Here is a 20561-nt window from a genome sequence, read left to right as displayed (position 1 = left end):
CAGCAAAAGCATCACACAGACAAAGAGGACCCTTTGTTCCCCCTCCCCCCCCCAGATTTTAAAGTATCCTGTCTCCTCATTGATCATTTTGGTCAGGTGCCAGCGAGGTTATCTTACCTTCTTAGCCCTTTACAGGTAAAAGGACTTTGCCTCTGGCCAGGAGGGATTTTATAGCACTGTATACAGAAAGATGGATACTCTTCCCTTTATATTTATGACAGCACCCATTGCTGATGTAGCAGGGCAGTGTACAGTGGAGTGGTGTACTCATCAGTGGGGTACAGTAGCACCCTAGGAGCCGTAGTCATGGACCAGGGTCCCTTTGTGCTTCGTACTGTGCAAACAGAGCAAAATGATGATCCATGCGTGTCGCAAGAGAAAAGCAGTAGCCACTGTAAGATGTGCTAAAATCAATGGCAACAATAAACAAGGACTTGCTTGCCTTGCTCATGAACTTGAGAGAGGGAGAGACTCATACACAGCCAGTTAGAACAGACTACTGAAAGTGAAACAGTTTTACAGTTAACTCTGCAGTATGAAACCCTACCCCTACTTTTCAATTGGCTGGGTGATCACTGCAGACTCTGATGGGGGGGCGTGGGAGCCAGGGCTCTCTGCATAAATTCTCCAAGGAGGAGTCAGCCTAACTCTATTGAGGTTTTGAGCTGCAAAGGATCTTGAAAGCACCAAGGACCTAGTTGGGGCTGCTTTCCCTGCTTGTTTGTGCAAGCAAGAACGTGCTTGATACTTGGAGCTCTTCCCCACACTCCTGTGGATCAGCTTCCATACAACTCCTCTCTCTTCTGTCCCCTCCTGTTTGGAAGACACATTTGCTATTTTAATAGGAGCATGGATCAAATCAAGTTGACTAAGCCTGGCAGAGCTCATGCAGATACTTCACACTTGAAGAACCAACAAGAAAGAAGAAGGACTTCAGAGGAGATCTGCAGGTATGTTGGGGAATGGGAATTCAGTGGGTAATCGCAGCATGTTTAATAGGAGCTCTAATTTTCTGTTTAAAAATACTTGTGAAACTTGCATGCAGAAGAGACTGCATGTTTTTGTTTGCTAATATTTGCACATTTCAATCTGGGATAGAAGAACACAGATTTGCAACCAAAATGACAAGATGCTGCACTTCCCCTGCCCTCCCCCTGTATGAAACCTTAAAGTGCCTTGATTTTGCCCCCGTTGGAAAATTGACATTTTTGTTTAAAGTGGTTTCACTGCAAAATGATTGTTCCCGCACATACTGCGAGGGGAGAACAGGGTTTGCTTTTTCACTGACCACTGCTGAACTTGACCTTTTCTGCTCATTTGAGTTCACCCGCAGGCACCACATACATGCATCCTGAATCATCCCATGGTCAGCTGCAAAAGTTTGGCCAGTATGTGTTTGTGCAGTAAGTCTTAACTATGGATGGAGCGAAGCTGCATGGTTCAGTGCCAAAGCTGGACTTCCCCTAAAATTTGAGAGTATTTGGATCTAGAGTTTTGGCTCTGATCATTGTACGATGGAGCAAGCTCAAGCTGCACAGTTTGGATCCTGTTTCAGTTTTAAAAGAGAGATTTTTCAACAGCAGTGACACCCAGTGAAAAGCCAGAGAACTGCTCCTTCCGTTAATATTAAACAGTAGTTCATAAGCCAGTGGTGGTGTTGAACCTACAGTCTCACTGAAGAGTATCATTGCTTTCATCCTTGTGTTTTGTTTTATCTCTGAACCCTAGTGGAGAATTATAGACTTGTGGTTCCAACTGGCCCCTGGCTCCCTCATGCTTCATATGGGGGCGAGGGGTTTCAGATCCTTGCTCAGTAGTAAACTTGTATTTGGCAGGGACTGTAAGTGAAGGTACCGTGGTAGTATACACTGCACTTGGGGCTAGAGGGAAGAGAGCATCTTGTATACAGTGCCCTCCTAACAGTTAAATAAGCTACTTAAAGGTAGGGTGTCAGCTGGGATTCCGGTGAGGGTGGAAAGGGGTGAACTGTGGGGGGAGAAGAGAGGCGGTACCCTAGACACGCAGTTCACCAGCATAAAATGCCAAAATGAATCCTCCAAAAAGATCAAGAATAGTGATCAGAAGTGTGTATTGTGTATTTTCATTCCTATTCTGTAAATTGCCTCTTTACCTGGGGCCAATCACCCTCCTCCCATCTGTCTAGTGCATCTGTCACCTTTGAACTTGTTGGGACTCTACAAACACAATATTTCTAACAAAATTCATCAAGCTGCATTTATATGGGGGTGAGGGGTGTCGGATCCTTGCTCAGTCATTAACTGAATTGCAGGAGCATCTTGAACCTATAAACCTGAGCTGGAAATCGCTCCAGAACAATATTGGCATTTCTGCTCCTAGGAAGAACCAGGAAACTGAGAAGCATCCATGAAACTGAAAAATATCTTTGTAATGTTACAACCTATTTCCTCCTTTCTCCTTCTCTAAATGGGATTCTACAAAATAAAAAAAAGTGCCTTTAACGAAAAAGAAATCCGCTTTGAGCAAAACAGCTAGACAGATTTCTTTTCCATAACTGAAATGGTTTTAGTGTCAGTTTGAGTTTTGTGTAGTGAGTTCTTATTTTATCTTGCCCAGTTCATCCTGCCCCAGTGATTATTGCTAGCATTAACCTATTTTAAGATTCTATCCTGCCACCCATCATGGTAGTATCTTAGCACTTTCCACATAAAAATGAGTCGCAATAGCGAAGTCTTGAGTGGATTTCATGGAGACTCGGGCACTTCTCTTTTTGGGTAACTTTGCTTGGGGTAGGGTTTTTTATTTTTTTATATATATATGTTTTATTAACTTCCTCTTCTTTTCTGTGATGGTACGGGTTTACTGGGTAGAAGGTGGTGTTGGTGCTGCCGCTCTTATGTTGGGAAGGCTTCTAATGAGTTAACTGTCAGCCCGATACGTCTGTGCCCTAAAAAGGTGAAAGTGAGGCTCCCCAGGGCAAGCTCACAAATTTGGATGGAACCAAGAAGGAACAATTGGTGAAATCTGTGGAAGACAAACTTAGATAAGTTTGGTGATATGAAATTTTATTCCATTTTAGACCCCTACCCTTGGGGCCTACAACCAATTGTTCATGTTCGTAATGGATCCCTGAGGTTTGCACTGTTCTTGTCATTTGTCCTCCTTGCCATTTACTGAGATGCAAGCCCCTTCTTTGCCTAGAGGGACAATGTGTGGCCCTTCTTGTCTCCAGAGGCTCCGTGCTGTGCCTTGGCGCCATTTCTTGGTGCTGACCCAGTGATGAGCTGTCAAAATCTTAACAACTGGTTCCCTCCTCACCCCACAAGGGGGTCGTTGCCCACCCCCGCCCCCCGGGACTCCTGCCCCATCCAACCCCCCCGTGTTCCTTGACACCCCCCCCCAGAACCTCTGTCCCCTGACTGTCCCCAGAACCGGGCAGGAGGGTCTCGTGGGCCACCGTAGTGGGTGCCAACCCCACCCCTAAGAGCCAGAGGCGGGGGTGAGGTGGGGAGTCCCGGCGGTGCTTACCTGGGGCAACTCCCAGGAAGCATCCAACAGGTCCCTCTGGCTCCTAGGGGCAGGGGAGCGTAGCTAGGGGGGGAGTGGCCGCTCCCCCAACTGATCACATCAAAAGTGGCGCCTTAGGTGCCAGCTCCCTGGGTGCTCTGGGGCTGGAGCACCCACCGGCAGCTCCCCACCCCACACCCGGCCCCAGCTCACCTCTGCTTCGCCTCCTCCGCTGAAGCCACCGCCCCGCTGTGCTTCTCCGCACCCCCCGGGCTTCCCGTGAATCAGCTGTTCGGCAGGAAGCCGGGGAGGACTGAGAAGCAGGCCGCGGCTTCCTACTCAGGCCGAGGGTGGCGGAGGTGAACTGGGGTGGGGAGCGGTCCCCCTGCATGCCCCTCTCCACGGGTTATCTGCTGCGGCGTGGGCTGCCCTCCTCGCGCCCCCCCCTCCCCCCCAGCTCACCTCTGCCTCCCTGGGCCTGAGCGGGAAGCTGCCGCTTGCTTCTCAGCCTGCCCCGGCTTCCTGCACGAACAGCTGATTCGCGGGAAGCCTGGGGGGGTTCAGAAGCAGAGCGGGGCGGCACGTTCAGGGGAGGAGGAGGAGCGGAGGTGAGCTGGGGTTGGGAGTGGGGCAGGGAGCTGCTGGTGGGTGCTCTGCACCCACCAAATTTTCCCCTTGTGTGCTCCAGGGCTGGAGCACCCGTGGAGACGGCGCCTAATGCACCACTTTTGGCCGGTTAAATTTAGAAGCCCTTTTAGAACCGGTTGTCCCTCGCGGAACAACTGATTCTAAAAGGGCTTCTAAATTTAACAACCGGTTCTAGCGAACCGGCTCCAGCTCACCACTGTGCTGAGCCCTAGAGAAAGAGACAGAGAGAGGGTGGCTAAGATCATCACAGGTCTCCCACAGGGCAGGGCAGAGCAGTGATCTCTAAGCCACCAGCCCAAGCAGATATGTTTTTAACCATATAAGTCTTAGCTGCTTCGTTATTTTGCTGAAGGGCTGACTAATAATTTAGCTTTTGCTTTTGCAGATGTTATTACTTTTATGGATATTTTATTAACTCTAATCCCTTTTCATTATTCTCTGCCCAACAGAAGTGAAACAGAGGCTCTATTTGAAGATATGGGGAAACACCTACAGTTTTTGGAAGAAAGCTTCAGGTAAGTGGGGAGATTCAGGCCTCGATGACAGTGAAAATATTGTGACTCCTTCTTAAATATCTACTATAGAAAAGAAGTCTTGAAAGTTTCCAATTGTGGTTTTCTCTTCACCAAGTTTACAGAGTGCTTGTGGGTGTTGATACTAAAATATCAACATGCCCAGTGGCGGGACTAGCTCCATTTCTGCTGCTGGGTGGAATGCCTGCACAGTTGTTGTATGGTTCTTTCCACCAGTCCAGGGAGTGTTTGACGCTGGAGGGTCAGGTCCAGAGGCTGCACCAACTTCAGCTTGTCTTGAAGGGCAAATCTGACAGTGTGATGTAACATCACAGCCTTATTTTGCAATGTGATTGGCATCTTGAAATCATGTCATGGTGTGACGCAATATGATGACTTTGATTTCCATTCCAAAGAATTTTCTAGGTAAATAATACCCCCTTGCACATCAGCAGGACAGAGGATAAAGCCACCCAGTCTGTTACAGTAAGGGCAGGTAGCAAACTTATTTTTGGCAGGGACTGTGAGTGCAGCTGCCGTGGTACCTGTCAAGGTTCCTCCCCCACTCTGAACTCTAGGGTACAGATGTGGGGACCTGCATGAAAACCTCCTAAGCTGACTTTTACCAGCTTAGGTTAAAACTTCCCCAAGGTACAAATTAATTTTACCCTTTGCCCTTGGAATTTCCACTGCCACCACCAAACTTTAACTGGGTTTGCTGGGAAACATAGTTTGGACACGTCTTTCCCCCCAAAATCCTCCCAACCCTTGCACCCCACTTCCTGGGGAAGGTTTGGTAACAATCCTCACCAATTTGCATAGGTGACCACAGACCCAAACCCTTGGATCTTAGAACAATGAAAAAGCATTCAGTTTTCTTACAAGAAGACTTTTAATAGAAGTAAAGGAATCACCTCTGTAAAATCAGGATGGTAGATACTTTACAAGGTAATTAGATTCAAACATAGAGAATCCCTCTAGGCAAAACCTTAAGTTACAAAAAAGACACACAGACAGGGATAGTCAGGGATATTCAGCACAGTTTTTTTTTCTCAGCCATTTAAAGAAATCATAATCTAACACATACCTAGCTAGATTACTTACAAACAGTTCTAAGACTCCATTCCTGTTCTGTCCCTGGCAAAAGCAGCATACAGACAGACACAGACCCTTAGTTTCTCTCCCTTGTGGAAGTATAATATTGTATAAGGCGACATGCTGGATATATTGTATATGAGAGGGCATGCCAAAACATGTTACAAAGTATCTGAGGGAGCACACGTAGGGACAGTTAGCTTTTGAATGGAGAAGCAATTAAGATAGAGCCAGCACGTCTAAGAAGCAGGCATCAGAATGGAAGGTGTGAAGGGCAATTAGTTAAGTTAACTGGAAGTTGTTAAAGGAGATTGTTAAGGGTGGAAGGTAATTGAAGATCCGTGACTGGTCTCAGGGATCTCGAAGGGTGGTGACTAAAATCTTTTTCTTCTTTTGTCTGTAACTTCTCTGTAACTTGTTCTCCAAAAAACTGTATAAATTAAAAGACACAAGCCCCACTCGGGGGGCTCACTTCTAAATGTATTAGCAGAGCAGCTTTGCTAATAAAACAGAGTGGTCTGATAAATTGTGAGTCTGAGTCAAACTTTGACACCCTCCTCCCAGCTTTTGAAAGTGTCTTGTCTCCTCTTTGGTCATTTTGGTCAGGTACCAGCGAGGTTACATTTAGCTTCTTAACCCTTTACAGGTGAGAGGATTTTTCCTCTGGCCAGGAGGAATTTTAAAGGGGTTTACCCTTCCCTTTATATTTATGACAGTACCATACACTGCTCTTGGGGCTAGAGGGAAGGGAGAATCTTGTATACAGTGCCCTCCTAACAGTTAATTAAGGGGTGGCTTGGACAAGCTGCTAAAGGGAAGGGTGTCAGCTGGGATTCTGGTGAGGGTGGAAAGGGGTGAACTGTGGGGGAGAGAAGAGAGGCGGTACCCTAGACACACAGGTCACAAGCATAAAATGCCAAAATGAATCCTCCAAAAAGATCTAGAATAGTGATCAGAAGTGTGTATTGTGTATTTTCCTTGCTATTCTGTAAATTGCCTCTTCACCTGGGGCCAGTCACCCTCCTCCCATCTGTCTGGTGCTTCTGTCACCTTTGAATTTGTTGGGACTCTACAAACACAATATTTCTAACAAAATGCATCAAGCTGCATTTATATGGGGGCGAGGAGTGTCGGATCCTTGCTCAGTCATTAACTGAATTGCAGGAACATCTTGAACATATAAACCGGAGCTGGAAATCGCTCCAGAACAATATTGGCATTTCTGCTCCTAGGAAGAACCAGGAAACTGAGAAGCATCCATGAAACTGAAAAATATCTTTGTAATGTTACAACCTATTTCCTCCTTTCTCCTTCTCTAAATGGGATTCTACAAAATAAAAAAAAGTGCCTTTAACGAAAAAGAAATCCGCTTTGAGCAAAACAGCTAGACAGATTTCTTTTCCATAACTGAAATGGTTTTAGTGTCAGTTTGAGTTTTGTGTAGTGAGTTCTTATTTTATCTTGCCCAGTTCATCCTGCCCCAGTGATTATTGCTAGCATTAACCTATTTTAAGATTCTATCCTGCCACCCATCATGGTAGTATCTTAGCACTTTCCACATAAAAATGAGTCGCAATAGCGAAGTCTCGAGTGGATTTCCTGGAGACTCTGGCACTTCTCTTTTTGGGTAACTTTGCTTGGGGTAGGGTTTTTTATTTTTTTATATATATATGTTTAATTAACTTCCTCTTCTTTTCTGTGATGGTACGGGTTTACGGGGTAGAAGGTGGTGCTGGTGCTGCTTAAGTTTGGTGATATGAAATATTATTCCATTTTAGACCCCTACCCTTGGGGTCTCCAAACAATTGTTCATGTTCCGAATGGATCCCTGAGGTTTGCACCATTCTTGTCATTTGTCCTCCTTGCCCTTTACTGAGACGCGAACCCCTTCTTTGCCTAGAGGAACAATGTGTGGCCCTCCTTGTCTCCAGAGGCTCCGTGCTGTGACTTGGCGCCATTGCTTGGCGCTAACTCCTAGATAAAGAGACAGAGAGAGGGTGGCTCAGATCATCACAGGTCTCCCACAGGGCAGGGCAGAGCAGTGATCTCTAAGCCACCAGCCCAAGCAGATATGTTTTTAACTATATAAGTCTTAGCTGTTTCATTATTTTGCTGAAGGGCTGACTAATAATTTAGCTTTTGCTTTTGCAGATGTTATTACTTTTATGGATATTTTATTAACTCTAATCCCTTTTCATTATTCTCTGCCCAACAGAAGTAACATGATTGCTCTAGATAAATCTATGGCGGATTGCCTAGAGGCTTTGGAAGGAAGATTCAGGTAAGTGGGGAGGTTCAGGCCTCGATGACAGTGAAAATATTGTGACTCCTTCTTAAGTATCTACTATAGAAAAGAAGTCTTGAAAGTTTCCAATTGTGGTTTTCTCTTCACCAAGTTTACAGAGTGCTTGTGGGTGTTGATACCAAAATATCAACATGCCCAGTGATAGGACTAGTTCCATTTCTCCAGCTTGGCATCTCTCTCCGTCAATGGGGGTTGTGCGAATGGAATGCCTGCACAGTTGTTGTATGGTTCTTTCCACCAGTCCAGGGAGTGTTTGACACTGGAGGGTCAGGTCCAGAGGCTGCTACCAACTTCAATTTGTCTTGAAGGGCAAATCTGACAGTGTGATGTAACACCACAGCCTTATTTTGCCATATGATTGGCATCTTGAAATCATGTCATGGTGTGACGCAATATGATGACTTTGATTTCCATTCCAAAGAATTTTCTAAGTAAGTAATACCCCCTTGCACATCAGCAGGACAGAGGAAAAAGCCACCCAGTCTGTTATAGTAAGGGCAGGTAGTAAACTTATTTTTGGCAGGGACTGTGAGTGCAGCTGCTGTGGTACCATACACTGCTCTTGGGGCTAGAGGGAAGAGAGAATCTTGTATACAGTGCCCTCCTAACAGTTAATTAAGGGGTGGCTTGGACAAGCTTCTAAAGGGAAGGGTGTCAGCTGGGATTCTGGTGAGGGTGAAAAGGGGTGAACTGTGGGGGGAGAAGAGAGGCGGTACCCTAGACATGCAGTTCAAAAGCATAAAATGCCAAAATGAATCCTCCGAAAAGATCAAGAATAGTGATCAGAAGTGTGTATTGTGTATTTTCATTCCTATTCTGTAAATTGCCTCTTCACCTGGGGCCAGTCACCCTCCTCCCATCTGTCTAGTGCATCTGTCACCTTTGAACTTGTTGGGACTCTACAAACACAATATTTCTAACAAAATTCATCAAGCTGCATTTATATGGGGGTGAGGGGTGTCGGATCCTTGCTCAGTCATTAACTGAATTGCAGGAGCATCTTGAACCTATAAACCTGAGCTGGAAATCGCTCCAGAACAATATTGGCATTTCTGCTCCTAGGAAGAACCAGGAAACTGAGAAGCATCCATGAAACTGAAAAATATCTTTGTAATGTTACAACCTATTTCCTCCTTTCTCCTTCTCTAAATGGGATTCTACAAAATAAAAAAAAGTGCCTTTAACGAAAAAGAAATCCGCTTTGAGCAAAACAGCTAGACAGATTTCTTTTCCATAACTGAAATGGTTTTAGTGTCAGTTTGAGTTTTGTGTAGTGAGTTCTTATTTTATCTTGCCCAGTTCATCCTGCCCCAGTGATTATTGCTAGCATTAACCTATTTTAAGATTCTATCCTGCCACCCATCATGGTAGTATCTTAGCACTTTCCACATAAAAATGAGTCGCAATAGCGAAGTCTCGAGTGGATTTCCTGGAGACTCTGGCACTTCTCTTTTTGGGTAACTTTGCTTGGGGTAGGGTTTTTTATTTTTTTATATATATATGTTTTATTAACTTCCTCTTCTTTTCTGTGATGGTACGGGTTTACGGGGTAGAAGGTGGTGCTGGTGCTGCTTAAGTTTGGTGATATGAAATATTATTCCATTTTAGACCCCTACCCTTGGGGTCTCCAAACAATTGTTCATGTTCCGAATGGATCCCTGAGGTTTGCACCATTCTTGTCATTTGTCCTCCTTGCCCTTTACTGAGACGCGAACCCCTTCTTTGCCTAGAGGAACAATGTGTGGCCCTCCTTGTCTCCAGAGGCTCCGTGCTGTGACTTGGCGCCATTGCTTGGCGCTAACTCCTAGATAAAGAGACAGAGAGAGGGTGGCTCAGATCATCACAGGTCTCCCACAGGGCAGGGCAGAGCAGTGATCTCTAAGCCACCAGCCCAAGCAGATATGTTTTTAACTATATAAGTCTTAGCTGTTTCATTATTTTGCTGAAGGGCTGACTAATAATTTAGCTTTTGCTTTTGCAGATGTTATTACTTTTATGGATATTTTATTAACTCTAATCCCTTTTCATTATTCTCTGCCCAACAGAAGTAACATGATTGCTCTAGATAAATCTATGGCGGATTGCCTAGAGGCTTTGGAAGGAAGATTCAGGTAAGTGGGGAGGTTCAGGCCTCGATGACAGTGAAAATATTGTGACTCCTTCTTAAGTATCTACTATAGAAAAGAAGTCTTGAAAGTTTCCAATTGTGGTTTTCTCTTCACCAAGTTTACAGAGTGCTTGTGGGTGTTGATACCAAAATATCAACATGCCCAGTGATAGGACTAGTTCCATTTCTCCAGCTTGGCATCTCTCTCCGTCAATGGGGGTTGTGCGAATGGAATGCCTGCACAGTTGTTGTATGGTTCTTTCCACCAGTCCAGGGAGTGTTTGACACTGGAGGGTCAGGTCCAGAGGCTGCTACCAACTTCAATTTGTCTTGAAGGGCAAATCTGACAGTGTGATGTAACACCACAGCCTTATTTTGCCATATGATTGGCATCTTGAAATCATGTCATGGTGTGACGCAATATGATGACTTTGATTTCCATTCCAAAGAATTTTCTAAGTAAGTAATACCCCCTTGCACATCAGCAGGACAGAGGAAAAAGCCACCCAGTCTGTTATAGTAAGGGCAGGTAGTAAACTTATTTTTGGCAGGGACTGTGAGTGCAGCTGCTGTGGTACCATACACTGCTCTTGGGGCTAGAGGGAAGAGAGAATCTTGTATACAGTGCCCTCCTAACAGTTAATTAAGGGGTGGCTTGGACAAGCTTCTAAAGGGAAGGGTGTCAGCTAGGATTCTGGTGAGGGTGAAAAGGGGTGAACTGTGGGGGGAGAAGAGAGGCGGTACCCTAGACATGCAGTTCAAAAGCATAAAATGCCAAAATGAATCCTCCGAAAAGATCAAGAATAGTGATCAGAAGTGTGTATTGTGTATTTTCATTCCTATTCTGTAAATTGCCTCTTCACCTGGGGCCAGTCACCCTCCTCCCATCTGTCTAGTGCATCTGTCACCTTTGAACTTGTTGGGACTCTACAAACACAATATTTCTAACAAAATTCATCAAGCTGCATTTATATGGGGGTGAGGGGTGTCGGATCCTTGCTCAGTCATTAACTGAATTGCAGGAGCATCTTGAACCTATAAACCTGAGCTGGAAATCGCTCCAGAACAATATTGGCATTTCTGCTCCTAGGAAGAACCAGGAAACTGAGAAGCATCCATGAAACTGAAAAATATCTTTGTAATGTTGCAACCTATTTCCTCCTTTCTCCTTCTCTAAATGGGATTCTACAAAATAAAAAAAAGTGCCTTTAACGAAAAAGAAATCCGCTTTGAGCAAAACAGCTAGACAGATTTCTTTTCCATAACTGAAATGGTTTTAGTGTCAGTTTGAGTTTTGTGTAGTGAGTTCTTATTTTATCTTGCCCAGTTCATCCTGCCCCAGTGATTATTGCTAGCATTAACCTATTTTAAGATTCTATCCTGCCACCCATCATGGTAGTATCTTAGCACTTTCCACATAAAAATGAGTCGCAATAGCGAAGTCTTGAGTGGATTTCATGGAGACTCGGGCACTTCTCTTTTTGGGTAACTTTGCTTGGGGTAGGGTTTTTTATTTTTTTATATATATATGTTTTATTAACTTCCTCTTCTTTTCTGTGATGGTACGGGTTTACTGGGTAGAAGGTGGTGTTGGTGCTGCCGCTCTTATGTTGGGAAGGCTTCTAATGAGTTAACTGTCAGCCCGATACATCTGTGCCCTACAAAGGTGAAAGTGAGGCTCCCCAGGGCAAGCTCACAAATTTGGATGGAACCAAGAAGGAACAATTGGTGAAATCTGTGGAAGACAAACTTAGATAAGTTTGGTGATATGAAATTTTATTCCATTTTAGACCCCTACCCTTGGGGCCTACAACCAATTGTTCATGTTCGTAATGGATCCCTGAGGTTTGCACCGTTCTTGTCATTTGTCCTCCTTGCCATTTACTGAGACGCGAGCCCCTTCTTTGCCTAGAGGGACAATGTGTGGCCCTCCTTGTCTCCAGAGGCTCCGTGCTGTGCCTTAGCGCCAAGCAATGGCGCCAACTCCTAGATAAAGAGACAGAGAGGGGGTGGCTCAGATCATCACAGGTCTCCCACAGGGCAGGGCAGAGCAGTGATCTCTAAGCCACCAGCCCAAGCAGATATGTTTTTAACCATATAAGTCTTGGCTGTTTTGTTGTTTTGCTGAAGGGCTGACTAATAATTTTGGAAGGGGCTTTAGCTTTTGCTTTTGCAGATGTTATTACTTTTATGGATATTTTATTAACTCGAATCCCTTTTCATTATTCTCTGCCCAACAGAAGTAACATGAATGCTCTAGTTAAACGTATGGCGGATCGCCAAGTGGTTTTGGAAGGAAGATTCAGGTAAGTGGGGAGGTTCAGGCCTCGATGACAGTGAAAAATATTGTGACCCCTTCTTAAATATCTACTATAGAAAAGAAGTCTTGAAAGTTTCCAATTGTGGTTTTCTCTTCACCAAGTTTACAGAGTGCTTGTGGGTGTTGATACTAAAATATTGACATGCCCAGTGATAGGACTAGCTCCATTTCTCCTGCTGGGTATCTCTCTCCGTCAATGGGGGTTGTGCGAACGGAATACCTGCACAGTTGTTGTGTGGTTCTTTCCACCAGTCCAGGGAATGTTTGACACTGGAGGGTCAGGTCCAGAGGCTGCCACCAACTTCAACTTGTCTTGAAGGGCAAATCTGACAGTGTGATGTAACATCACAGCCTTATTTTGCAATGTGATTGGCATCTTGAAATCATGTCATGGTGTGACGCAATATGATGACTTTGATTTCCATTCCAAAGAATTTTCTAAGTAAGTAATACCCCCTTGCACATCAGCAGGACAGAGGATAAAGCCACCCAGTCTGTTACAGTAAGGGCAGGTAGTAAACTTATTTTTGGCAGGGACTGTGAGTGCAGCTGTCGTGGTACCATACACTGCTCTTGGGGCTAGAGGGAAGGGAGTATCTTTTATACAGTGCCCTCCTAACAGTTAATTAAGGGGTGGTTTGGACAAGTTCCTAAAGGGAAGGGTGTCAGCTAGGATTCTGGTGAGGGTGGAAAGGGGTGAATTGTGGGGGAGAGGAGAGAGGCGGTATCCTAGAGACACAGTTCACAAGCATAAAATGCCAAAATGAATCCTCCGAAAAGATCAAGAATAGTGATGAGCAAATTTCAAACAGGTTGGTTCCAATAAACACTCAAAAATAAAGATGTTTTTTGAGCCTTATCTGAACCCCATATAACTGGGTTGGAAATTCTGTGAGAACAGGTTTTGGTGTGAGATTTCCTGCAACTTCTGTGCCTGCTGAGGATGGCATTACAATGATAGCAGCCTCTCTCCATATCATTTTGGAGCTTTCAATCCCAGCTAGAAAAAGGAAATACAGAGGCAGCCAGGATGAGGGAAATAGCTAATGAATCTTTTTCAAACATGAAAGTTTTTCTTAGAATTTTGTCAACTCAAGACTTGATTGATGTAGGACAAAGGTTCAGGTTGTTAACAGAAAGTGATCCATGATACAGAGATTGGAGCTCGATCCAAATTTTCCCCCAATTTCAGACCAATTTGGACAGGGGCCCCATCAGTGGCAGATTAAGCTTTGGTGGAGCCCTGGGCCAGACCAAGTGGGAACTCCCCACCCCTTCCTCCTGCAGTCCCCTGCCCCTCCTGCCAGGGAAATTCGGGCTCTCCCCGCTCCCCCCACAGGAGCGCTAGGCAAGTGGAGCATGTCGGGGCGTAGGTGTGCCCCTTTTTCCAGGGCCCCCCAATTGGCCAGAGCCCCTGGGCGTGGGCCCCCTTGCCCCAGTGGCTAATCTGCCAGTGGGCACCATTTAAAGGGAGCAGGGAGGGCTTCTGCTCCTCCTCCCCCCCCCCCCACAGGTGTTGCTCCCAGCTTGTGCCCCTGGGGCAGGGAGTCAGTATTTTGTTTACAAACAGAGGCAAGATTAAGATAAGAAAGGGCTGGTGATTAGATCAAGGATCTGGAAGTCATTAATGAGCCTGTCAAACAGGAATCCCTCGGCAGGGGGTGTTGAAGAGAGAATGCAGGGGTCTCAGAAGAAATACAGTGAAGCCCTCTGAGCCAAGTTTACATTCAGAAAAGAGGGAAATTTGAGGGATGTATGTGAAAAGCAGGGGTCAAAACCCAGGGAAGGGATAGCAGTGTGGTATGGAGAAGTTTTCACTCTACCTGTGGTACTTATGTGGCCCCATCACCATAGTATCTGAGCACCTCACAATGTCTAACCTATTTCTCCTCATAGCCCTGGTGAGGTACAGCAGTGCTGTTATCCCCATTGTACAGATCAGGCACTGAGGTCTTGTTTGGCCGGCAAAAGTTATGCCGCTTTAATTAAAAGTGCTGTTGCATGTCCACACTAGCTCCTTGTGTCGATAGAGTGCATCCACACTTGGAACTCTTGCATCGACACAGAGCAGTGCACTATGGGTAGCTATCCCACTGTGCACTATGGGTAGCGATCCCCCAGGCCCCAGCAAGTCTAAGCCAGTCCAGGTGACCCCATTAAATTGGGGTCACGACCCACTTTGGGGTCCTGACCCACAGTTAGAGAACTGCTAATCTAGTACATCTGTCACCTTTGAACTTGTTCGGAATCTACAAACACTACCTTTTGAACAACATCCATGAAGGTGCATGAAGACAGCAGCACAGAGGTCAGTGCTCAGGGAAAAGGGGATTGTCAGGAGGGAGGGACAAGCAATGTTGCTTGTCCATCAAATGATGTTTATTACCCAAGGTTATGACACATAGGACCTGAACCTGCTCCTAACAAAGTCAATGGGAGTTTTGATGTTGACATCAGTGGATGCTGGATCAGACCGTAGTTTATAATACACATTATCTTTCTCCTATATATCTGGGCTAGCAAATCCCTGTAGTATCTAAATGAATCCCATCTTGTGCCTTGTGAGACAAATAATCATGTCATGACGTTACATCATTGTACGACAACATTGCATCCTTCTACTACAATGCAACAACATCACGTGAGGTGGCAGCAGCATCACAGCGTTGCAAGGCCATAAATACATCTGGGACAATAACTGTCATAAGAAAGGCCATACTTGGTCAGACCAAAGGTCCATCCAGCCCAGTATCCTGTCTACCGACAGTGGCCAATGCCAGGTGCCCCAGAGGGAGTGAACCTAACAGGTAATGATCAAGTGATCTCTCTCCTGCCATCCATCTCCACCCTCTGACAAACAGAGGCTAGGGATACCATTCCTTACCCATCCTGGCTAACAGCCATTAATGGACTTAACCCCCATGAATTTATCCAGTTCTCTTTTAACCCCTGTTATAGTCCTAGCCTTCACAACCTCCTCAGGCAAGGAGTTCCACAGGTTGACTGTGCGCTGCGTGAAGAAGAACTTCCTTTTATTTTTTTTAAACCTGCTGCCCATTAATTTCATTTGGTGGTCCCTAGTTCTTATATTATGGGAACAAGTAAATAACTTTTCCTTATTCACTTTCTCCACACCACTCATGATTTTATATACCTCTATTATATCCCCCCTGAGTCTCCTCTTTTCCAAGCTGAAAAGTCCTAGCCTCTTTAATCTCCTCTCATATGGGACCCGTTCCAAACCTCTAATCATTTTAGTTGCTCTTCTCTGCACCTTTTCTAATGCCAGTATATCTTTTTTGAGATGAGGAGACCACATCTGTATGCAGTATTCAAGATGTGGGCGTACCATGGATTTATATAAGGGCAATAAGATATTCTACGTCTTAGTCTCTATCCCTTTTTTAATGATTCCTAAAATCCTGTTTGCTTTTTTGACTGCCACTGCACACTGCGTGGACATCTTCAGAGAACTATCCACGATGACTCCAAGATCATTTTCCTGATTAGTTGTAGCTAAATTAGCCCCCATCATATTGTATGTGTAGTTGGGGTTATTTTTTCCATTGTTCATTACTTTACATTTATCCACATTAAATTTCATTTGCCATTTTGTTGCCCAATCACTTAGTTTTTTGAGATTTTTTGAAGTTCTTCACAGTCTATTTTGGTCTTAACTATCTTGAGCAGTTTAGTATCATCTGCAAACTTTGCCATGCTGTGAGCTGGGCTTGAAGAAAAGTTGGGACTATCTCATAACTTGATTCTGGAATGGGTGGCTAACCCTAGTCTTGCCTTGTGCATCATTGGTTGGTTGGTGATATTTATTTTGTCCGTGAATCAATTCCAGGGAACTTCCCAGAATGGTCAGCGCAGAAGAGTTTCATCAGAAGGAGGAAGAATGTGAAAAACTGAAGGAACAGAAAGGAGTCTTGGAGCAAAAGTAGGGGATTTGTAAATATTTCCTCCAGAGCTCATCTTTCTACAAAGAGCCTGATCCTTCTCCCAATGCTATAACCCCTCTATGCCACCTTGGCAGCCGAAGTATCCCCTCCCCAGATTCTCAGCCTCCCTGGGGCATGTGTACTATTGGCTACAGTGAGATGGGGGATTATGGCAGTTCTGTGTCTGTCCCTGTGTCCAAGTGCAGATGAAAGAGGCAAGCTCTCAAGACAAAACCCAAGTGCTGTTTAGATCATGCTAGCTGCCACATGTGGAATATCGCTGTGAGAGTGATATTTTTCCAGACAGAAGCTGGCACACCCGGATGCTTACTGGTCAGGGGAATATGAGTTTGGGGTTGGGAAGTGCAGAGTGGAGGTTGTGTGCTTGTGAATTACATGGCAATTCTTAAAGTATTTTGGGCTTATTATTAGTTATCTATGAATTAAAAGCCCATTAGTCTTGGTATGTGTCCTTTGTACCTAGCACTTTCATTTTAAAATGAAGTTTTTAACTCCCTTCTGGCCCTAGATTGGACCTTGTCTTGGCCAATGCAATGGGAACCCATAAGTTCTCTGAGAATCTGAATGACCCCTGTCGATTATCAGCTGTGCTGGAGATGTACGACAAGCTCAGGACACATGAATGGGAGAAAGTCAAATGTGCTGCACGTGTCTCCACCTTTCCAATGACGTATGAAGATGGTAGCACCATAATTAAGGTTTGTTCCTGTTCATATCCTAGAACTCAAATGTATAAAGTCTTGAAAAAATAATAGCACTGTAGGAAACTAGATATGACCCAAGCACCTCTTGATGCCAACTGGCCGAGGATATAGGGGTACAGGGATCCCCTGGGTTCATCAAAAGAATGTCATGTATGGTCTCTAATGAAAGCCTGTCACGTGACACGTGACATCAGAATCATTGTAAAAGGAATGTATGGAGAATGTGTGTGGAGTTAAGTATATCTGCTGAAAATTAGGTTCTGTAGGACTGGTAGTTGAAGGCAGGTCACTCAAATGTAGCGCACCATGAGACAAACTGTCCAGACAGGAGGAAGGAGATACTTACCTGTCCAGTTTTCAAATTAATTCCAGTATCATCAGTAGCAGACTCCACTCCGAGGCCTCCCTGAACAGGTGGTTCATGCGCCCCCCGTGTTGACTACTCAGTTGTTAGCTCTTATTTTCCAGCCCAGCATGGCGTATGGAATGCCATGGAGACCAACCTAATGGTGCTGCACAGTCCTGGCATTCAGACGAGCAGGTTCAATTTCTCGTTGCCATTTCTCACTCCAACTAGGCATCAGCTGAGAGTGTTGCAGCATCTTGTCTGGTTTCCTTGTGACTAGTGCTCTGCCGTGCCACTTAGGAGACCTAGCTTTGATTTCTAATTATTGCTCCAACGCTGGGTGTATTGGGGAAAAATCATCACTGTGCAATTAAGAGGACAGCACAGGTGCACAGAAATGGAGTGACTGCTGTCCGAAATGTCTGCACTGCTTGTGCCAGTGGGAGGTGCCCACACTGGCACTCACTTAATTGATTAACCTCCACAGATGACTGCGATAGTTTCAATCCCTGACAGCTGTCTGAAGCATTTTTGCACTTGGATTCAAGGTGCATTTATGTTGGTTGAGGGATGTTACGGTTGAATGACCTCTCTACTGCAGATGAGGTTTAAGTCTTGTATGTACTGCACCATGCTTCTAATTTGATCCTCATCGGTATTTACAGTGATCTATTGTTATCTTTGCACTGCAGGCTGTGTTTTCCAAATGTGAAGAAGAGCTGCCACAAAGAACAGATCAAATCTTTGAACTCCTTGAGATTCCAGTTTCAAAGAAAACTACAAGCTTCTTTGACAGCCAACAGGTATTTAATATTATAGCACATTAGGACTTGGGTAGCAGCGGGAAGCTGGGTAACCTGTTTAGATCTGCCACCTCTCTACCGCTTTATTCACAAAAGGGAAATATATCAAGTGTCCCACAGTTGCTCAACCTGGTTCAGCGCCACCAGTGTGAGCGATGCTGGAAGCCCTAATGTAGACAGGCAGCTACAATGGAAATAACCTGAGCTAAATTGTGAGATGTGCAGGACAGTCAGAGCAGAAGGGAGAACTGTGATTCCTTTATATTTGTAATTGGTGTGATAGAAGAATGGCTGAGTCATATGTAGTGTGGTAGGTCACATGACTGAGAGACACTAATTCTGTCATTGACTGGCTGGAATGCACTTACAAGAGTTAGAAATGTCCTTTCAACCCCATGTCCCAGTCTGGACATTTGCCCGAACCCTTGGTGCTGGAAGTTTCCAAATCACAGTTGGACCAATAACCAGGAAGTGGATTATTCCCATTTCATATCAGCTAACTCAGGCTGTTTTGTTCTTTGTTTGGTTTGTAGTTGACCCCTGGGCTAACAGGAGAGATAAAGAATCACCTTAAAAATCTCTATTTTAACTATGGAGAAGACTGTTACCGAGACAAGATTCGTGTGAGTAAATACCAAGCCTGGGAAGGGGGTTCCATTTCCAAACATGTCTGTGAAACTCACGGTATTAAAAGTCACACCACTGAGTTCTGTGCTGTATCGTTCACTTCTACCATGGGGGTGATATTCACCAAACCCCAAGAATTTTCCTGTCCAGCTCCTCCCTTTTACTCCTCTTTCCACCCCCCCTCAAAGCTGACATTGTGGAAACCTCTCTGGCTGAGGAGCTCTGGGTGTTCCTCCCTTCACAGCCCACTGATACCACTCCTTACATCAGTCAGAAGGGGCTCATAGACTGTCTATATCTGGTTTCCATGTTGGGTCATGAGAGGTGGACATATACTACCTTATGTTATGTGGAACTGGGAAAGCATTAAGTGGGTGGAACCCAAGTTTCAATAACTATATTCCAACTCTACAAAACCAGACTCTGTCCTGTTTCTTGTGGTAAAAGTCTATGTGGGCTGCAACAGAGCTGCTGCAATCACTTTGAAGCTCTTCTTTCTCCCGCCGCCTGTAAAGCTCTGCTTGGATATGGGGATCAAAGGCAGCCCATGGCTACTGGAATTATGCCAGGCCTTTGGTATGCTGAGCCCCAGAACCTAGAACTTCTCCAGATGGGAGATCAGAGAAAATAAAGGATCCTCAGACATGCCTTTCCCACTACCATCAGTTCTGGCTTAGGAATTCAGTTACTGATATTAATCCATATTTAGAAGCGGCAAAGTGAGTTAAAGGGTGGTGGTAGAGTCTGTTTAACAATTATCATAACATCACAGAGCACATAAGATAATAATCACTGTCCTTGCTTTATTTCAGCCTGCTCTTTCTCCTGATCAACAGATGTTTCAGCCACTTGTAAAGTTCACAGCAGAGTGCTACAAAATTTACTGTTTGTTGCTTCTTCAGAACCCGCCCATTAAAGCTGAGTGGCCCACAGAGGAAAGAATCCCAATCTCTTGCATGCAGCATGTGGACAATAAAAACACGGAGGATGGGATGCCATTAAACTTTCTGTGGCCGAAGCTGGTCTGTGGGGAAGAGCTAATTAGAAAGGGTGTAATCTATGATTAAAAGTAATGGCTGTTTGGAGTCAAATTATACCCCTGTGTCAAAAAGCAATAAAAAGCAAGTAAATCTGCAGCCTGGTGGTATGTGTCTTTTTTTTATGCAGCAAATGCCTGGGTTTCAGCTCTTGTAATTTAGCTTGTGGGGGGGGAGGGACACACAGGAGAGTGTAGGATTTACAAATAGGGTATTAAATGTCTCCAGATATCTCATGGAAAACATTTTTCTTAGACATACTTTTGCTCCTGCCTGTCTCAAATTGTAGGTACTTTTCATCCCTGATTACTTCCAAGTGTCATTTGCATGAAAACATAATCTCCCATTTTTAAATTATCTGCTGCTTATTCTCCATGGTTGGGAGTCACAGTCCACTGCATGTGACATTATCACAATGTATCTCTACAACAAGCAGGATCATGCCTTCTGCTGGAGAATAAGCAGTGGGAGGAGATAAAGATGAGCTGTTAAGGAGCAAGTTTCTTGTTTGCATGAAAATGTCTTTAGTAATTAAGAATGAGGAAAGGGAAATGCAGGATATGGAAATATAAAGTTCCAGGACTCACTGAACTCACCAGGATCACA

The 20561-nt window shown here is 44.8% G+C and overlaps 1 protein-coding gene across 3 annotated transcripts; it reads left to right on the top strand.

Moving 5' to 3' along the window:
• Positions 1-665: 665 nt before the first annotated feature.
• LOC144259394 (uncharacterized) lies at positions 666-20038 on the top strand. 3 transcript variants are annotated; one of them, XM_077807610.1, is made up of 10 exons: positions 666-950; positions 4584-4649; positions 7957-8022; positions 10092-10157; positions 12394-12459; positions 16324-16416; positions 16947-17136; positions 18181-18291; positions 18825-18914; positions 19821-20038. In XM_077807610.1, the coding sequence occupies exons 1-10, from the start codon at positions 850-852 to the stop codon at positions 19983-19985; spliced, it is 1014 nt and encodes a 337-aa protein (XP_077663736.1). In that variant the 5' UTR covers positions 666-849; the 3' UTR covers positions 19986-20038. The 3 variants fall into 3 exon arrangements, with proteins under 3 accessions (XP_077663736.1, XP_077663734.1, XP_077663735.1); XM_077807608.1 differs by having other exon boundaries at positions 19731-20038; XM_077807609.1 differs by lacking the exon at positions 7957-8022 and having other exon boundaries at positions 19731-20038.
• The last annotated feature ends 523 nt before the right edge of the window (positions 20039-20561 follow it).

Source organism: Eretmochelys imbricata, chromosome 1 (genome assembly GCF_965152235.1).
Source record: "Eretmochelys imbricata isolate rEreImb1 chromosome 1, rEreImb1.hap1, whole genome shotgun sequence".
Classification (NCBI taxonomy): Eukaryota; Metazoa; Chordata; order Testudines; family Cheloniidae; genus Eretmochelys; species Eretmochelys imbricata.
Note: the sequence above shows the minus strand (reverse complement) of the source record. Positions and strands in the feature narration are given on the sequence as shown.

Coding starts and splice junctions, on each gene's coding strand:
- LOC144259394 (XM_077807608.1), top strand. CDS start 850: ATGGATCAAATCAAGTTGACTAAGCCTGGCAGAGCTCATGCAGATACT. Junction 8,023..10,091: donor GCTTTGGAAGGAAGATTCAG/GTAAGTGGGGAG, acceptor TCTGCCCAACAG/AAGTAACATGATTGCTCTAG. Junction 16,417..16,946: donor AAAGGAGTCTTGGAGCAAAA/GTAGGGGATTTG, acceptor TTCTGGCCCTAG/ATTGGACCTTGTCTTGGCCA.